Source organism: Oncorhynchus gorbuscha, linkage group LG09, assembly GCF_021184085.1.
Source record: "Oncorhynchus gorbuscha isolate QuinsamMale2020 ecotype Even-year linkage group LG09, OgorEven_v1.0, whole genome shotgun sequence".
Lineage (NCBI taxonomy): Eukaryota > Metazoa > Chordata > Actinopteri > Salmoniformes > Salmonidae > Oncorhynchus > Oncorhynchus gorbuscha.
The window spans coordinates 45799236-45818894 of NC_060181.1; the positions used below are offsets into that span (position 1 = coordinate 45799236).

Sequence of the window (19659 nt, forward strand, 5' to 3'; positions counted from 1 at the left end):
AGACCAGCAGAGGGAAACGAATAGAAGGGAAGCACAGAGACAAGACATGATAACCAATGACAAAACATGACAAAGTTTTATAAAAAGTCAAGTTGAGGCTTATATTTTTATGCAGGTGAACAATCAAACACAAAATCAGACAAAAATATGGCTAACGAGTAGTGTTACCTACTGAAATGCTGACAGATAATGTCTGAAAATTAGTATCTCATGGGACATCACATGGGATATTGTTATGGGACATCTGTTTGGTAACACATTACTGCAACAGTCCCAAAAGAGATATTACACATTCCAACTCAACACTCAGCTGTGTTGAGTCTCCAAGTGTCAATAACTGATGGAGTAGGCTAATCACCATGCCAATCATTCATCTGTTGCTGTCCGTTTACATTGTCACCTTCCTGATTGGAGTACCTGCCAACATCCTGGCATTCTGCAACTTTTGCCAAAAACATGCATCGCAAACCTGCCTACATTGACATCCTGCTACTCAACTTGACCATCTTGGACCTCATCTTCCTGCCCTTCAAGATGATATGAACTGGAACCTCCCCTTCATCCTGTGTCCAGTCACTAGTTTCCTGTTCTACTCCACCATCTATGACAGCACCCTCCTCCAGACCGCGGTGAGTGTGGAGCGCTAGCTTGATGTGGCCTTCCTATCAGATACACATCGTATGTTGGGTGGTGTCTACACTGAACCTCAGCATCATGAACATTGTACTATGCTCCCAGTGGATATACAATAATGGATAATCCCCAGACAACGTTCTACCTAAACTTCACCCAAGACCAGCTCAGCATCCTTCTCCCAGTGCGTCTGGAGCTATTCCTGGTACCTTTCCTCGTCTGCCTCTTTTGCTATGTCAACTTCATCTGCATTCTGTCTCCGCTGCCCAACATCGAGCTGTTGGTGTTTGCCCTCTGCTTTGAACCCTACAACATTTCCCATGTGGTGGGGTTCGTTCGGAAAGAGAGCGAGAGTACCATCCAGTACCATCAATGCCTGCCTGAACCCCATCATCTTCTACTTCTCTGCGTCTGTCAGAGGCATGCTCAGTCACAGCTTCAGGAGCTTCACTGCTGCCCCCCATTGGTAGCCTCCAAGACTGATAAATACAGAGAAACATGACCCCCTTGAGTGTGTGTGAAGGTTTATGTATGTTTTTAATGCAATTATGTATTCTATACAGTATGTATTAGGTGTATTCTGTTATGAAACTGTTTGAAAATTTTGCGAAGATAATTAATGTTATCAAAGTTCCTACCTATGATTGATTACGCTACCAAACGGAGTGCCACAATTATGGTACAACCATTACCCACGCCTCAACAAACCACTGTATGTACAGTTCGAATAAATCGATCTCCCTTATCACTTAAATTTTGCTCTGACCAGTAGGCAACACCCATAAAAAAATATACTTGCTCTATGGGGCTTGGAAGAAATAAATTAGAACCAGAGGCTGTAAGAGCCCAGAGGTGGGTGTGAAAGATGTCTAATATTGAGTTAATTTCATGTAACAAGCATGTAAAGCAGGATGTGCAAACATGGGGAGATTATACAGCAGTGTCACAGTGTACCAAGCTCCTCTTTCCAGTGATATGAACTGTAAACAAGACAGGGGTTCAGTGATGCAAAAGAACTCATGAGGACCGTTGGACATCCATTCAGCAATCATGAGCTCCCTCTCCAAACTGTAATCCACGCCAATAGACACCTGCACTCCTATGTGCTGGTCTAGATAAATACAAATAAACGCTCTTTTTGAGTCCTGTATATTCAGTGAACTATGTGTTGGTTATTAGTTTACCAGTTGTACATTCTAACATTATAGATACAATGGGATTGAATTCAGTTTAGTGCCTTGTTTGACGCAGCAGATTGGCAATTAGGGCTGACCCCATTTAATCAGTCAAATGGTCAATAGGCTGTTGGTCGGCAGATCATTTTTTGGTTGAGCTGTCGCGTATTTATATTTTCTTCATGGCACACAAGACACCCGTTTGATTCGTGCCTGTCTCAGTGGACCAATCCACTGTGATGGAGTGTGCCATCTTAGTGTGATGTCAAAATCCATACAGTGCCTTCAGAAAGTATTCACACTCCTTGACTTTTTCCACATTTTGTGACTGGCCTACACACAATACCCTATGTGAAAGTGAATGATGTGTTTCAAAACGTTTACATTAAAAGCTGAAATGTCTTGAGTTAGTAAGTATTCAACCCCTTTGTTATGGTAAACCTAAATAAGTTCAGGAGTAAAGATGTGTTTAACAAGTCACATTAACTTGCAAGGATTCACTCTGTGCAATAGTGTTTAACATGATTTTTTGAATGACTACCTCATCTCTGTACCCCACACATACAGATAATTTTAAGGTCCCTCAGTCGAGCAGTGAATTTCAAACACAGATTCAACCAAAGGGTCCAATGCTTTGCAAAGAAGGGCACTTATTGGTAAATGGGTAAAAATAATAAAAGCAGACATTGAATATCCCTTTGAGCATAGTGAAGTTATTAATTACAATTTAGATGGTGCATGAATACACCCAGTCACTACAAAGATATAGGCGTCCTTCCTAATTCAGTTGCCGGAGAGGAAGGAAACCAGTCAGAGTTTTCACCATGAGGCCAATGGTGACTTAAAAACAGTTACAGAGTTTAATGGCTGTAATAGGAGAAAACTGAGGATGGATCAACAACATTGTAGTAACTACACAATACTAACCTAATTGACAGAGTGAAAAGAAGGAAGCCTGCAGAGAATACACATATTCCAAAATATGCATCCTGTTTGCAACAAAGCACTACAGTAATACAACAAAAAAATGTGGCAAAGTAATTCACTTTTTGTCGAGAATACAAAGGGTTATGCTTGGGGCAAATCCAATACAACACATTACGGAGTACCACACTCCATATTTTCAAAAATAGTGGTGGCGACATCATGTTATGTGTATTCTTGTAATCGTTAAGGACTGGTGAGTTTTTTAGGATAAAAAAATAAACAGAATGGAGCTAAGCACAGGACAAATTCTAGAGGAAAACCTGGTTCAGTCTGCTTTCCACCAGATACTGGGAGATGTATTCATCTCTCAGCAGGACAATAACCTAAAACACAAGGCTAGATCTACACTGGAGTTGCTTATCAAGAAGACAGTGAGTGTACGAATTACAGTTGACTTAAATCTACTTGAAAACCTATGGCAAATCCTGAAAATGGCAATGATCAAGAACCAATTTGACAAAGTATGAAGACATTTGAAAATAATATATGGGAAAATGTTGCACAATCCAGGTGTGGAAAGGGCTTAGAGACTTACCCAGAAAGACACACAGCTGTAATCTCTGCCATAGGTGCTTCTACAAAGTATTGTGTGAATACTTATGTCAATGAGATATTTCTGTATTTAATTTAATACATTTACAAACATTTCTAAAATCATAGATTTCATTTTTTCATTATGGGGTAGTGTGTAGATTGGTGAAAAAAAGTAATAAGTTTGAATTCAGCCTTTAACACAACAAAATGTGTAATAAGTCAAGGGTTATGAATACTTTCTGAAGGCACTAATTGTGCTACTGAAATTGTATATGGTTAAGTTATGTAAGAACAATGGTGTAACACTAATACAAATATTTGATAACAAATGTGTTTTCCTGAATTGTATGGTGTATTACTAATAACATATATGCCAAACATCACCTTTCATTCCACTGTGTATCTGGCAGATTCTTTCCAGACGGCACAAGCAAATGAGCCTAATCATAGCCTAAGATTTACCTACCGGTACATACAGTGTCTACGGCCTACTTAAGACAAATAAAAAGTAGAATGCAAATAGTGCAAACAGCGGTTTGCTCATAGTTCAATAACGAATATGACATACCACTTGAAAACAGTAAGTTAGAATGCAACTACGGAGTAGGCTAAAACATTGACAGGTTTTATATGCTTGACAGCGGCCGCTGCAGTGGCACTCCCCAAGGTGCTTAACTGAATCTTCAGTGAGAGCTTTCTCCAGCGTTTTACTTGGCCTTCTTTTTGGTTATCTTTATCTCTGGCTCCCTCTTGAGTCATTTGTGTCTTAAAGCATCAGACATGCTCAACGCATATAGTATAATTTATTAAAACACATTGGGTGTGTCTATATATGGAAAAATACATGTTTAAAAATGTTTGACCAATCGATTGGTCGAAAGAACAGCTGACTCTTGGTGGACCAAGAGTTTTCTTCAGTCGGGGACAGCCCCATTGGCAATACAAATTGACCTACAAGTTCAAAATTACATGGCAACTATATTCTCCCTGCTAGCTCATGCTAATGAAACTAAAGTACTTTGTCCATATTTGTTTCAGTTATATAGTATATTGTTGTCCATATCTGTCTAAAAGGACCACTCTTTTTCATGGTACTTCGAGCCAGATAGGGATAATTATTGCGAGCAGTAAACATTAGGTTAGCCACTCCCCTGGATAAGGTGTTTTAAACAGACAAGATGCCCCCACATTTCTTTATAAGGGGGTAGAGGATTGCTTCACCATGTCCGAAAAAAACATTTTTTTTAAATAGTATGTTATATAAGTGTCCACTTTAACGATTTCACTTGGTTTTGAGAAACCACTCGAAATAGACTTTCTCATTGCTCGTTCTGCAGTATAGGAGCTACGGAAGAATACATCATTTTAGAAATGGCCACACTCTCAGTATAGTGATGCAGGTCTTTAGATGTTGTACACTTCGGAATAACACAATTTCAACTTTATCCGCAACATTATATTCCATTTGATTCGACTCAAGCCATTTCCCCTACCAGCTCTGCTGAACGGGCTACACGGCAATGAGGAAGTCTATTGCGGGTGGTCCAAGTTTCTCAAAACCAAGTGAAATCGCTAGCATGTCTGGACCACTCTATAACATGCCCTTTACATCAAAACAGATTTGGTAAAGGATTGGTTCAGAAATTCTTTAAGACTGCAGCTCAATTCCAAACCCACCTCCTGCCTCTATCCCCAAGGCACCAGTGTAGGCGTAAAAGGATATGATGTAAGCAATGCGGAAAATGTCACCTAGCCAATCAGAATGCAAGGTGGCGCAAACACCACATTGCTTACCTATCCAATCCAAATGCTATGGTATAACATTGAAACGTTATTCTACAATTGGAATAAATATTGCCAGTGGTTAGAATGCCATGCTGTGATTGCCTTCAGTGGAGATAAAACAAGGATGCTGACAACCTTCACTCACAAACAATTCCTTAAAGCACTGCTGACCTGGGATGAGCTACAATTATCCTTCATAGCACTGGTTCCCAAACCTATAAATTACTGGAGGACATGGTGAAATTCCATAATAGACAACTCTCCCTCAGATCCTCAATATTTAGTTGAGTTACCCAGTGTCCCAAACATGGCAACACTGACACATGCTCCAATTAATGTATTGAATTCCAGTAAGTGACCCATCACAAGCAGATACATACCATGATTTCATGCCCAATATGCATCATTACCATATAGTGAGATTGATATTCAGATTAAATTATTTACTGTGCACCAGATGGGACAATACAAGAGATAAGTGGAATTAAAGCAAGGAAGAGGGGACTGATATTCATTTGGGAACCAATATTATATATTGTCCGAATGAACTGAGCTATGCTATCACCTACTGCCCTGATCGTCTGCGATGTCAGGCCTAGTGTTAATACAACAACCATACATCGCAGGCCTTTAAAACAGCTTAAATCAATATGATCTTATCTACCTCCACTCGACAATGAAACAACCCTTTGAAATGGTGTGCATCAAAGGATGAAGGTGCCTGATGTCTACCATGGTTTGTAATCTCTAAGGGAAAATGGAACAGCAAAATTCAGCCCTATATTTGCACTATGATTGTAAACTAATACAGTAAATGACAAACAAAAGGATTCATTCATGTCAGACACGGTAGTATAGCTCACAACAAATGCCAAAAAAAGTCATGGAAAACTGCAGCAGGTTAAAACAGAATAAATGTGAATTGTCATTGTCCATAACAAAAACAGAGTTAGGTGAATGCACGACCTTTGAAGAGTTGGCTATTCTTTGAGCAGAAGTGGGGAACTAATTTAGTTACAGAGTCATGAATTTCAGCTTTCAGCCTTGGAAGAGAGTGTGTGTGGGGGTTGGAGGGGGCTTGATCAGTCGGCAGTCCACTTCTTCCTCTCAAGCCCTCTGTTCTGTGTGTATGCGTGGCAATTTCTGATGATGCATACACGTGAGCATGTGTACCTTCATGCATTCTATAAGTATTTGTATTTTACCAGTGTTCCAGTGAGTAAGTAAGAGTGTGTGTGTGTCCAGTAGATCACTGTGGTGTCGTATCTCCATTGATCTCTATGCCGTGCTGTTGTAGCTGAGCTCGAAGCAATGCATTGTCATTCTTCATCTCCTCAATCTATAACATGACAGAGCGTCGCAATTAAACAATGTTAACAAAATGCCAACAGTACCAAATGTGAGAAGACTCTTCAATGTAGGCCTTTTATAAGACCTTCATACATAGGCATGAAAAATTACCAAACAAATGCAAACAGGCATAAATGGGGAGGGACTAAAATAAATTTAAGCAATTATCTTTTTCGTTGCAACATTTATGTTGTAAAATGTTTTGCTACAATGTGAACCAATGAATACATCCGACGTGTTGACGAAACAGACAGCATAGTGGAATGTGCGAGTTACACATATAAGTGTGTACCTGTTGTTTGAGAAGCTCGTTGTCTGCCTGAACTCTCAACACCTCTTTGAAGCTGTCCTGCAATCTCTGGTTATTCTGTCTCAGCTCCCGGATGTAGTCACACGCTTTCGACAGGATCCCTCCTTTACTCTGGAGAGAAGAGGTTGCACATTACTTCTATTATAAGAAACCGTGATTTTGAACAGTCTGCCATTGCAGATCAGATTCTCAGACACAGATCAAGCCTAGTTTTGGACTAAAAACCTATTTCAATGGAGAGTTTCCATTGAGCATGTTTTCTATTCCAGGACTAGGCTTAATCTGTGTCCTGATGAAGTTGGTTCTATGAGACTTAATCTCTATAGGCAAATTGACCACACTCACTGCTCCAGTCTTGGTACTGTCTATGTTGCAGTCTGGGATGATCTTTGAGAGGGTGACAATCCAGTTGTTGATCTTGTCTCTTCTCCGTCTTTCCACTGCAAACATAATGATCCCATATTTTAGTTGTCAAAGCTACAGCATGAGCCATACTCCTGTGGTGGTAAAATTTGGGGTGAGCTGTTGTAACTTCAAGGGATACAGTGCATTCGGAAAGTATTCAGACCCCTTGACTTTTTCCATATTTTGTCATGTTACAGGCTTATTCTAGACTCTTTCTAGAGCTGACTGCCTGGCCAAACTGAGCAATCGGGGGAGAATGGCCTTGGTCAGGGAGGTGAACAAGAACTCATTCTGACAGAGCTCTAGAGTTCCTCTGTGAAGATGGGAGAACCTTCCAGAAGGACAACCATTTCTGCAGCACTCCACCATTCAGGCATTTATGGTAGTGGACAGATTGAAGCCACTCCTCAGTAAAAGGCACATGACAGCCTGCTCGGAGTTTGACAAAAGGCACCTAAAGGACTCTCAGACCATGAGAAACAGTATTCTCTGGTCTGATGAAACCCAGATTTAATTCTTTGGCCTGAATGCCAAGCGTCACGTCTGGAAGAAAAATGGCACCATCCCTGCGGTGAAGCATGGTGGTGGCAGCATCATGCTGTGGGGATGTTTTTCAGTGGCTAGGAGACTAGATGAACCTGCTCCAGAGCGCTCAGGACAACAACCCTAAAGCACACAGCCAAGACAATGCAGGAGTGGCTTCGGGACAAGTCTCTGAATGTCCTTGAGTGGCCCAGCCAGAGCCTGGACACGATCAAATATTTCTGGAGAGATCTGAAAATAGCTGTGCAGTGACACTCCCCACCCAACCTGACAGAGCTTGAGAGGATTTGCAGGGAAGAATGTGAGAAACTCCCCAAATACAGGTGTGCCAAGCTTGTACCCAAGAAGACTCGAGGCTGTAATCGCTGTCAATGAGTTAAGTGCTGAGTAAAGTGAGTAAAGGGTCTGAAAACTTGTGTAAAATGTCAATTTCCATTTTTTTTGTGTGGAAGATTGACGAAGGGGAAAAAAACAATGTAATCCATTTAAGAATGGCTGTAACATAACAAAATTTGGAACAAGTCGAGGGGTCTGAATAGTTCCCGAATGCACTGTAAGTGAGAAGGTTGAGGTAATTACAGGAAGTTAACAAATTATTAGATTGGTAATAAATGAAAAGTTAGTTGCGATACTGTATGTATTAGCAGGAATCAGATAGCCTACATTGAATACACATAGTTTAGACTACTTTACAGCAGGAATCGGTTGGACTGCATTGAAGGTACGGTTAATGAAGTTGGTAGAATTGTGTCGGTTGAGAGGTGGTTGGATAAAGAGAGATGAAATTGTATGCGTGTATAATTGGTTACTAGAGATTTTATAAAGTAAAAAATGAAACAAAAAAACCCGGAGAAAACAATATACACTTGTGCACCCACACCTAGACGTACGTAGGTGGTGTAAAAAGTATTTGGAGAAATATTCAGTGGCCCCTTTACGGATCATTTGATAATGATAAGGTTAAAGCACTGTATGACAGTCTAAAGGGTCTGTGAAATAAAGTCTTAAACAAAGGTTGGAGCATGTTCTATGCTTTTTAAACAGCTTCCAATGACAATTGGAATGAAAGAAATACCACCCTGGTAATACATTCTGAAACAAAACCCATGCCCTGTTCAATAGGACCATTGAATGTTGAAAATTATTTTCTGTATTCACCCACGCAACCTTTTAACTTGATAGGTGGACTTGTTTAACTTATGGCTACAATTTATTGTACTCCTGATGGAGTTTTCGTTGATATCCCCAGCAATGAAGTTCTATACCAATCTGCGAGTTGAACCACTCCACAAGACGGAGTGGGAAACTGGCTCGGTCTCTCAGTCGATTCTGTCTCAGGTACCAGAAACCTTATGGACAGAGCACTTATTTGACAGTGGACTGTTAGGCAGTGCTAGCCCAGTTATAATAAATGTTGATCCCAGATAGAAACTCAAGTCTCAAGAGTTACCTTAAATAATGTCTCTCCATTTCTGAATTGGCCGATGTATTTTATAATTTCGGTCATATTAAATCTCAAAATAATAGAGAGTTAATGAGTGTGAGGCAGAAAGTGAATATCCAACAGAAATTGGTAATAAATGTATAGAGTAACATTGCTAAGGTAGACTAAAATGTAAAAGGGGGACAATGGCATCATCCCCCATCCATTAAACCTTACAATAGGGGTAAAAGCAAAACATTGTTCGAGAGTGATCCGTAGTGATTGACAGGGTTTTTCTATCGGGAAGAGTATAAGGAACCTAGTTGAAGGAAATAGATATGGAGACTACCGAAACTAACAAAGACAGTGATAAAATTGAAAGATTGATGGTACTCGTGGTTTATCAGTCGATGCTAAATGTAATGAGTGTTGACAGTATGTGAATGAAGTTATTAGTGGCTTTCAGATAGCACTCTAATAATGCCATATCTTAATAATTTGAAGGCGCTAAGGTTCCATTTACATTTACATTTAAGTCATTTAGCAGACGCTCTTATCCAGAGCGACTTACAAATTGGTGCATTCACCTTATGACATCCAGTGGAACAGCCACTTTACAATAGTGCATCTAAATATTTTAAGGGGGGGGGGGGGTGAGAAGGATTACTTTATCCTATCCTATGTATTCCTTAAAGAGGTGGGGTTTCAGGTGTCTCCGGAAGGTGGTGATTGACTCCGCTGTCCTGGCGTCGTGAGGGAGTTTGTTCCACCATTGGGGAGCCAGAGCAGCGAACAGTTTTGACTGGGCTGAGCGGGAACTGTACTTCCTCAGTGGTAGGGAGGCGAGCAGGCCAGAGGTGGATGAACGTAGTGCCCTTATTTGGGTGTAGGGCCTGATCAGAGCCTGGAGGTACTGAGGTGCCGTTCCCCTCACAGCTCCGTAGGCAAGCACCATGGTCTTGTAGCGGATGCGAGCTTCAACTGGAAGCCAGTGGAGAGAGCGGAGGAGCGGGGTGACGTGAGAGAACTTGGGAAGGTTGAACACTAGACGGGCTGCGGCGTTCTGGATGAGTTGTAGGGGTTTAATGGCACAGGCAGGGAGCCCAGCCAACAGCGAGTTGCAGTAATCCAGCCTGGAGATGACAAGTGCCTGGATTAGGACCTGCGCCGCTTCCTGTGTGAGGCAGGGTCGTACTCTGCGGATGTTGTAGAGCATGAACCTACAGGAACGGGCCACCGCCTTGATGTTAGTTGAGAACGACAGGGTGTTGTCCAGGATCACGCCAAGGTTCTTAGCACTCTGGGAGGAGGACACAATGGAGTTGTCAACCGTGATGGCGAGATCATGGAACGGGCAGTCCTTCCCCGGGAGGAAGAGCAGCTCCGTCTTGCCGAAGTTCAGCTTGAGGTGGTGATCCGTCATCCACACTGATATGTCTGCCAGACATGCAGAGATGCGATTCGCCACCTGGTCATCAGAAGGGGGAAAGGAGAAGATTAATTGTGTGTCGTCTGCATAGCAATGATAGGAGAGACCATGTGAGGTTATGACAGAGCCAAGTGACTTGGTGTATAGCGAGAATAGGAGAGGGCCTAGAACAGAGCCCTGGGGGACACCAGTGGTGAGAGCGCGTGGTGAGGAGACAGATTCTCGCCACGCCACCTGGTAGGAGCGACCTGTCAGGTAGGACGCAATCCAAGCGTGGGCCGCGCCGGAGATGCCCAACTCCGAGAGGGTGGAGAGGAGGATCTGATGGTTCACAGTATCGAAGGCAGCCGATAGGTCTAGAAGGATGAGAGCAGAGGAGAGAGAGTTAGCTTTAGCGGTGCGGAGCGCCTCCGTGATACAGAGAAGAGCAGTCTCAGTTGAATGACTAGTCTTGAAACCTGACTGATTTGGATCAAGAAGGTCATTCTGCGAGAGATAGCGGGAGAGCTGACCAAGGACGGCACGTTCAAGAGTTTTGGAGAGAAAAGAAAGAAGGGATACTGGTCTGTAGTTGTTGACATCGGAGGGATCGAGTGTAGGTTTTTTCAGAAGGGGTGCAACTCTCGCTCTCTTGAAGACGGAAGGGACATAGCCAGCGGTCAGGGATAAGTTGATGAGCGAGGTGAGATAAGGGAGAAGGTCTCCGGAAATGGTCTGGAGAAGAGGAGGCGATAGGGTCGAGCGGGCAGGTTGTTGGGCGGCCGGCCGTCACAAGACGCGAGATTTCATCTGGAGAGAGAGGGGAGAAAGAGGTCAGAGCACAGGGTAGGGCAGTGTGAGCAGAACCAGCGGTGTCGTTTGACTTAGCAAACGAGGATCGGATGTCGTCGACCTTCTTTTCAAAATGGTTGATGAAGTCATCTGCAGAGAGGGAGGAGGGGGGAGGGGGAGGAGGATTCAGGAGGGAGGAGAAGGTGGCAAAGAGCTTCCTAGGGTTAGAGGCAGATGCTTGGAATTTAGAGTGGTAGAAAGTGGCTTTAGCAGCAGAGACAGAAGAGGAAAATGTAGAGAGGAGGGAGTGAAAGGATGCCAGGTCCGCAGGGAGGCGAGTTTTCCTCCATTTCCGCTCGGCTGCCCGGAGCCCTGTTCTGTGAGCTCGCAATGAGTCGTCAAGCCACGGAGCGGGAGGGGAGGACCGAGCCGGCCTGGAAGATAGGGGACATAGAGAGTCAAAGGATGCAGAAAGGGAGGAGAGGAGGGTTGAGGAGGCAGAATCAGGAGATAGGTTGGAGAAGGTTTGAGCAGAGGGAAGAGATGATAGGATGGAAGAGGAGAGAGTAGCGGGGGAGAGAGAGCGAAGGTTGGGACGGCGCGATACCATCCGAGTAGGGGCAGTGTGGGAAGTGTTGGATGAGAGCGAGAGGGAAAAGGATACAAGGTAGTGGTCGGAGACTTGGAGGGGAGTTGCAATGAGGTTAGTGGAAAAACAGCATCTAGTAAAGATGAGGTCGAGCGTATTGCCTGCCTTGTGAGTAGGGGGGGAGGTGAGAGGGTGAGGTCAAAAGAGGAGAGGAGTGGAAAGAAGGAGGCAGAGAGGAATGAGTCAAAGGTAGACGTGGGGAGGTTAAAGTCGCCCAGAACTGTGAGAGGTGAGCCGTCCTCAGGAAAGGAGCTTATCAAAGCATCAAGCTCATTGATGAACTCTCCGAGGGGACCTGGAGGGCGATAAATGATAAGGATGTTAAGCTTGAAAGGGCTGGTAACTGTGACAGCATGAAATTCAAAGGAGGCGATAGACAGATGGGTAAGGGGAGAAAGAGAGAATGACCACTTGGGAGAGATAAGGATCCCGATGCCACCACCCCGCTGACCAGAAGCTCTCGGGGTGTGCGAGAACACGTGGGCGGACGAAGAGAGAGCAGTAGGAGTAGCAGTGTTATCTGTGGTGATCCATGTTTCTGTCAGTACCAAGAAGTCGAGGGACTGGAGGGAGGCATAGGCTGAGATGAACTCTGCCTTGTTGGCTGCAGATCGGCAGTTCCAGAGGCTACCGGAGACCTGGAACTCCACGTGGGTCGTGCGCGCTGAGACCACCAGATTAGGGTGGCAGCGGCCACGCGGTGTGGAGCGTTTGTATGGTCTGTGCAGAGAGGAGAGAACAGGGATAGACAGACACATAGTTGACAGGCTACAGAAGAGGCTATGCTAATGCAAGGAGATTGGAATGACAAGTGGACTACACGTCTCGAATGTTCAGAAAGTTAAGCTTACGTAGCAAGAATCTTATTGACTAAAATGATTCAAATGATACAGTACTGCTGAAGTAGGCTAGCTGGCAGTGGCTGCGTTGTTGACTTTGTAGGCTAGCTGGCAGTGGCTGCGTTGTTGACACTACACTAATCAAGTCGTTCCGTTGAGTGTAATAGTTTCTACAGTGCTGCTATTCGGGGCTAGCTGGCTAGCTAGCAGTGTTGATTACGTTACGTTGCGTTAAAAGAACGACAATAGCTGGCTAGCTAACCTAGAAAATCGCTCTAGACTACACAATTATCTTTGATACACAGACGGCTATGTAGCTAGCTATGTAGCTAGCTACGATCAAACAAATCAAACCGTTGTGCTGTAATGAAATGAAATGAAAAATGTGATACTACCTGTGGAGCGAAGCGGAATGCGACCGGGTTGTTGAGTGCGGAAGTTCTATTCAGTAGACGTTGGCTAGCTGTTGGCTAGCTAGCAGTGTCTCCTACGTTAAGGACGACAAATAGCTGGCTAGCTAACCTCGGTAAATTAAGATAATCACTATAAGACTACACGCTCTAAACTACACAATTATCTTGGATACGAAGACAGCAAAGACAACTATGTAGCTAGCTAACACTACACTAATCAAGTCGTTCAGTTGAGTGTAATAGTTTCTACAGTGCTGCTATTCGGTAGACGGTGGACGTATGCTAGCTGGCTAGCTGCTGGGCAGATAGCAGTGTAGACTACGTTAGGACGACGAAATACGAAGTTGCAATAGAAGTGCTGACTGTTTCACTTTGTTGTCCTCTTTCTTTTCCTTTTTCTTCTGTCCTTCTTTTGTCCTTATTTTGTCTTCCTTTCTTCTGTTAACTAGATATTTTTTGTTGTTATTCTTTGTAAGCTAGCTAGCTTCTTCCAGGAGAGTCCCTAGCAACTGCTTAGCAACAAGTAAACAATTCTGCTAGCAATTCAGCTAGCTAAGATAACTGTACAATTTTATGAAAAATAGTTAATTTTTCAAAAGCCTGTCTTTTTTGGTTTGTTCCTTGTTTTGTCTTCTATTGAGTCTTGCAGTTTTCTCTTGATTTTTTCGATGTACTTCACTCTAAAAAACATTTAAATCTCAATATATACAGGAGCTCATTTTTCAGCAGCTGCTCAATTTAGAACTCCGGAACACAATACAAGATCACATAACGAACAGAGGGATTAAGCCTCGGGTCAACACCATTTACACAATATACTCAACTGAACAAAAATATTAAAAACACAACATGCAACAATTTCAAAGACTTTACTGAGTTACAGTTCATAAGGAATTCAGTCAATTCAAATACATTCATTAGGCCCTAATCTATAGATTTCACATGACTGGGAAAACAGATATGCATCCGTTGGTCACAGATTCTAAAAATATTTAAAAAAGAGGGGCATGAAAAAGAGGGGCATGATCAGAAAACCAGTAAGTATCTGGTTTGACCACCATTTGTCTCATTCAGCATGACATCTTCTTCGCATAGAGTTGGTCAGGCTGTTGATTGTGGCCTGAACATTTTTGCCCCACTCCTTTTCATTGGCTGTGCGAAGTTGCTGGATATTAGCCGGAACTGGAACACGCCATTGTACACGTCAATCTAGAGCATGCCAAACAGGCTCAATTGGGTGACACGTCTGGTGTTTATGTAGGCCATGAAACAACTGGGACAATTTCAGCTTCCAGTAATTGTGTACAGATTCTTGTTACATGGGACTATGCATTATAATGCTGAAACATGAGGTGATGGCGGCATAAGAATGGCACAACAATTGTCCTCAGGATCTCGTCATGGCATCTCTCTGTGCATTAAAATTGCAATCGATAAAATGCAATTGTGTTTGTTGTCCGTAGCTTATGCCTGCCCACACCATAACCGCACAGCCACCGTGGGGCCCTCTGTTCACAACGTTGATATCAGAAAACCGCTCGCCCACACGACACCATACACGGGGGGGGTCTGCCATCTGCCCAGTACAGTTGAAACCTGGGATTCATCCGTGAAGAGCACACTTCTCTAGCTTGCCAGTGGCCATCGAAAGAGAGCATTTGCCCACTGAAGTCTGTTATGATGCTGAACTGCAGTCAGATCAAGACCCTGGTGAGGATGACGAGCACGCAGATGAACTTTCCGAGGCGGTTTCTGACAGTTTGTGCATAAATTCTTCAGAAACCCACAGTTTTACCAGCTGTCCAGGTGGCTGGTCTCAGACAATCCTGCAGGTTAAGAAGCTGGATGTAGAAGTCCTGGGCTGGCGTGGTTACACGTGGTCTGCGGTTGTGAGGCCGGTTGAATGTACTGATAAACTCTCTAAAACGATGTTGGAGGCGGTTTGTGGTATAAATTAACACTCAATTATCTGGCAACAGCACTGGTGGACATTCCTGTAGTCAGCATGCCAATTGCAAGCGCCCTCAAAACTTGAGCCATCTGTGGTATTTTTTTTGTGAGAAAGCTGCACATTTTAGTGTGGCCTTTTATTGTACCCAGCACAAAGCGCACCTGTGTAATGATCATGTTGTTTAATCTGTTTCTTGATCAGCCACACAGGGATGTAAAGGAATGTATGCACATTTTAGAGAAATACGCTTTTTGTGCGCATGGAACATTTCTAGGGCCTTTTATTTCAGCTCATGAAACATGGGACCAAAACTTTACATGTTGCATTTATAATTTTGTTCAGTGTTATTATACATAAAATGTTTTTCTTAATGCTCCTCCTTTTTCTCTCTATGCCCATGGTAAATCTGAACTTTTACTTTCAAGTTTCCATTTGCCAGATAAATACTTTCTTTAATCAGTTTACCTTCATTGTGTTGTGCTCTCCTTCTCTCATCCCTAGGTGCCCGTGGACCATCCATCTTCCTGCAAAGAGACAAAGAGAAATAAATGATAACATTATGTCCCCATTAAGCACTGTAAAATACACTCATAAAAACAAACAAATTGACTGTGTATTCATATACATTACGCAAATGTAATAATTTAGTCAATCATTTAGCAGACGCTCTTATGCAGAGCGACTTACAGTAGTGAGTGCATACATTGTCATACTTTTTTTGTACTGGCCCCCTATTGGAATTGAACCAACAACTCTGGCATTGCAAGTGCCAGGCTCTAGCAACTGAGCCACACGGGACCTGCATGAATCCATCATACTATCAACAATTTATCTATTGATAAGCAACTGCTTGTTAATGTTGGGGCTATGGTTAAAGTAAGGCTTAAGTTTAGGGTTAGGATAAGGGCTAGGGTTAGTAGATTGTGATCTGAAATGTTACTGACTGCAGAGTATCTATGGATGGACTATCCAAATAAAGTATTCCCGAGACATTTCCTCGCCCCATTGAAAAGGACTCCTTCGTTGAACCTATAACCCAAAGCTATATACACACACATACACTATACATCACGTTCCCCTGACAGGTACACTAAGACATATGATTCATCACGACTTGTGGATTCACCACACATCTGCCAAGGATGGGAGGATAGGGGGTTAGTTTTAGAGGATGCGAGCAAAAGTTGTCCTCACCAGTTTGAACTGCCATGCTGTAGTATCTCATTTTCAGCGTGGTCTCTGGGGATGGCAGGCAAGTGGGACAGTTTTTGTTTTCTCACGTTTTGATTTCTTTTGAATGTTTTCTCATGATACACACAATCACAAACCAATCATGCAAAAATTGGCAGGTAAATACTGAAGGTTTAGCTAGGGAAAGTCCATTCCAATGTGGAGTTGGGAGGGAGAAGTGAGATGAACCACATAGATGGAGGAGCATTGGGGTGTGATGAATGTGTATGGAACACTAAACTGTGTGGCAAGTGAAGCCGTACTCACGTGGTGTAGGTTTGTGTGCGAGGGGCAATGGTCCTTGGCGTGCCAGCTTGCAACACGTCAGGTGGGCTCATCATCACATAGAACTGACCTAGTGTCAGAGGTAATACAAATCAGGGATTTATAGGATTCCCAAGACTATTGTGACTTAATGTCTCTGGCCCTATTGAGATAAAGGCAATAGTCAAAACTATATTCAGTCAAATACATGCATTTTTACAGACAATTATTTACTGTTGCATGTGGGACATATGTTGGAGATAGACCATCACAAGGCAACAGTTAGACACGCGAGAGAGTGAAGAGAGGACCACCCTGTGAACTCCGTGTGCTAGCAAGACGGCTATTTCATTGTTTTAGCTATTGCTTTAAAAAGCTGTTGTAATGCGGTAAACCAAAGTGATGAACTCTTAGCTAGCCATTGGCCCGTTCGCTTCTCATCAGTCACAATCTGGATTTAGGGCTGTGAGTATCAGGTCCTTACTAATTAAGTGTACGTAGATGTAATTAAAAATGATGTTGATCATTTTTGGTTAATAACTTGATTCAAGCTTGAGTTTTGGATTGAAACTGAATTGATACGTCTAGACTTTAATAATAAAGAATGACTACATCTTGTTTGTTGTGATCATTCTTTATCATAGTTCAAGGGCATATATATTTGTGCTTTTTTCCCCTGTAAATATATATCTTTAGGGTTACATTACTTATTAGGTGGAGGCACTGCACTACATTATTTATGGTTATACACACATTAACCTTCACATTATGACTACAGACCACATACCAACACCAAGATACTAGGTTAAAAATGAAGAGAGGGTTACAAATTAATGTATACAGTATATCTTTGTTCAATACCATAACATTAAGTGAGCTGCACTAGTGAATGGGTACACTATATGTGGGTTTCATACTGGGATTGGTGGCTACTCACCTCCGGCCTGTGTGAGTGTTGGGTCAGCCTGCACCGACACTGCTGTGGCTGCCCCATCACTGACACTGACTGTGGCAGCAGGGAAATAGGCAAAACGCGTTTCCCCACCCACTGTCTCCCCCGCTGGACTACCCCCATTACTGAAGGGGTTCTGAATGACAGCCTAGAGAGAGAGCGAGAAAAAGCTAATTAGACAGCACTACTCCCCTAAGATGATAGGGTATGCCATGCCAACACACACACACACACACACACACACACACACACACACACACACACACACACACACACACACACACACACACACACACACACACACACACACACACACACACACACACACACACACACACACACACACCGTGCCACTGCTTGCTGTACTCCAGTAAATGCAGCAGTGGAAACCACACTGACTGCCCCAGTCCCGTCGCCTGCTGCCTCTAGCTGGTCATCTGTCACTTGGACCACACGATAGGTCACCTGGAGTGAAGAAAGTCAAGGGGAGAGGTCCGGACAGGAGTATGGCAAACATTTCAGATATATGGTTTATTCTGATTCTTCGCCAAGTACATTTGACATGTACCAGGAATTTGACCTGGAGAAATGGTGCTGACAACAATAAACAATATACAGACAAAGTCATTTACAGATTCTTCTTGTCATTTGTTCATCCAGACAAGGGGGATTTTGTGTTACTGTGGTAGTACGAACTGTGTGTGTTCAAAATGAGCTAGTTCATTGATTGAGCTCACCTGTCCTCCACTGTTCTCTGTGCGGAACTGGTATTGAACATTATGATCCGCAAAAGCTGCGGCCTGCTGTACACTCTCTATGGTAGCTGTAGTCTGCTCCTCCGTCCCCACACCTTTTGAGAAAAACACACGAGCACGTTAGAACTCACGCTTAAGATCTCTCTCACACACACAAATTCCATAATTATCCGTTTGAACTGAGTAAATTTCACACACCCCGATACCTACCTTCCAGTTGGAGAATCTCCTCTGTTTCCTGTTTCTCGTGACTGATGGAAAGAGAAGGGATTGTTTTTGTTATAACACTCATATTCAATTGATCAGCTGTGTGCAATAGGCTAATTAATAATAGTCCAGCAGATAAGAACGTAATATACCAAGATCGTTCCACTTTATGATACAAGTATCAAACTTGATACAATAATACTAAATACCTTAACGAACATTTTATAGATTGGAGGCAGTCTGAGAAGCATGTCGGTCAACCAGTGCGGCCATTTTAATAAATAGTTGCCAATCGGATTTCCTGTTAAAAGAGAATAGGGTAAAATCACTCCAAACAATGTTTTTATCTGCCCACTATATAAACCCCACAGATAATAAAGACAATAATTCTGATCATAAAATAGCTTTAAGACCTTCATGGGGGTCATATTAAGGTTATTTTGATCATAGTCCAGTGTCTACGGGAAAAATGGTGGACTTTGTGATACAGCCACTAAAATACACACACAGCTGGGAAGTATTTTTGGCTGGAGCCATCATATATTTTGTCCATTACCCCCTGGCGACCAAAGGCCACCAGGACATAATACATTGCCATGGGATTTTACATAAAGAGTGACGTGTACAGGGAAGGTTTGCTGTAGTTTTTCTTAAAATTTACACAAAACCTAATATTATATTATAGTGCCTTCAGAAAGTAGTCATACCCCTTGACTTATTACAGATTTTATTGTTGCTTAACTCCATTCGGTTTATTTTTTATCCTGAAAAACTCCAATCCTTAACGTTTCCGAGCATACAAATTATGATTGAAAATATGGAGTGGTAGTCACTAATGTGCTGTATTGGATTTGACACAAACATAACACTTTGAATTGAGGACAGAAAGTGAATTGCTTTGCCACATTTTTTACAGTATTACTACTTTACTGCCTGCATGTTTTGGAATATTTATTTTATTCTGTACAGGCGTCCTTCTTTTCACTCTGTCAAATTAGGTTAGTATTGTAAAGTAACTACACTACCGGTCAAAAGTTTTAGAACACCTACTCAT

General features: G+C 42.7%; 1 protein-coding gene and 1 pseudogene across 3 annotated transcripts in view; one reads left to right on the forward strand and one right to left on the reverse strand.

Annotated features, from left to right (window-relative positions):
* Positions 1 to 359: 359 nt before the first annotated feature.
* LOC124044392 lies at positions 360 to 1103 on the forward strand (annotated as a pseudogene).
* Positions 1104 to 3397: 2294 nt separating this feature from the next.
* The window catches only part of LOC124043708 (upstream stimulatory factor 2-like), a 40508-nt gene continuing 24246 nt past the window's right edge, over positions 3398 to 19659 (reverse strand). Inside the window, exons 2-11 of one of the 3 annotated variants that reach the window (XM_046362580.1) lie at positions 18609 to 18649; positions 18381 to 18493; positions 17991 to 18108; positions 17629 to 17793; positions 16695 to 16782; positions 16392 to 16436; positions 15663 to 15721; positions 7120 to 7214; positions 6757 to 6885; positions 3398 to 6453 (exon numbers count right to left, since the gene is read on the reverse strand). In XM_046362580.1, the coding sequence (XP_046218536.1) occupies positions 6364 to 6453; positions 6757 to 6885; positions 7120 to 7214; positions 15663 to 15721; positions 16392 to 16436; positions 16695 to 16782; positions 17629 to 17793; positions 17991 to 18108; positions 18381 to 18493; positions 18609 to 18649 (943 nt within the window). In that variant the 3' untranslated portion in view covers positions 3398 to 6363. Of the gene's footprint in view, positions 6454 to 6756; positions 6886 to 7119; positions 7215 to 15662; positions 15722 to 16391; positions 16437 to 16694; positions 16783 to 17628; positions 17794 to 17990; positions 18109 to 18380; positions 18494 to 18608; positions 18691 to 19659 lie in introns of those variants that run through there. The other 2 variants (XM_046362579.1, XM_046362581.1) reach the window with 2 other exon arrangements.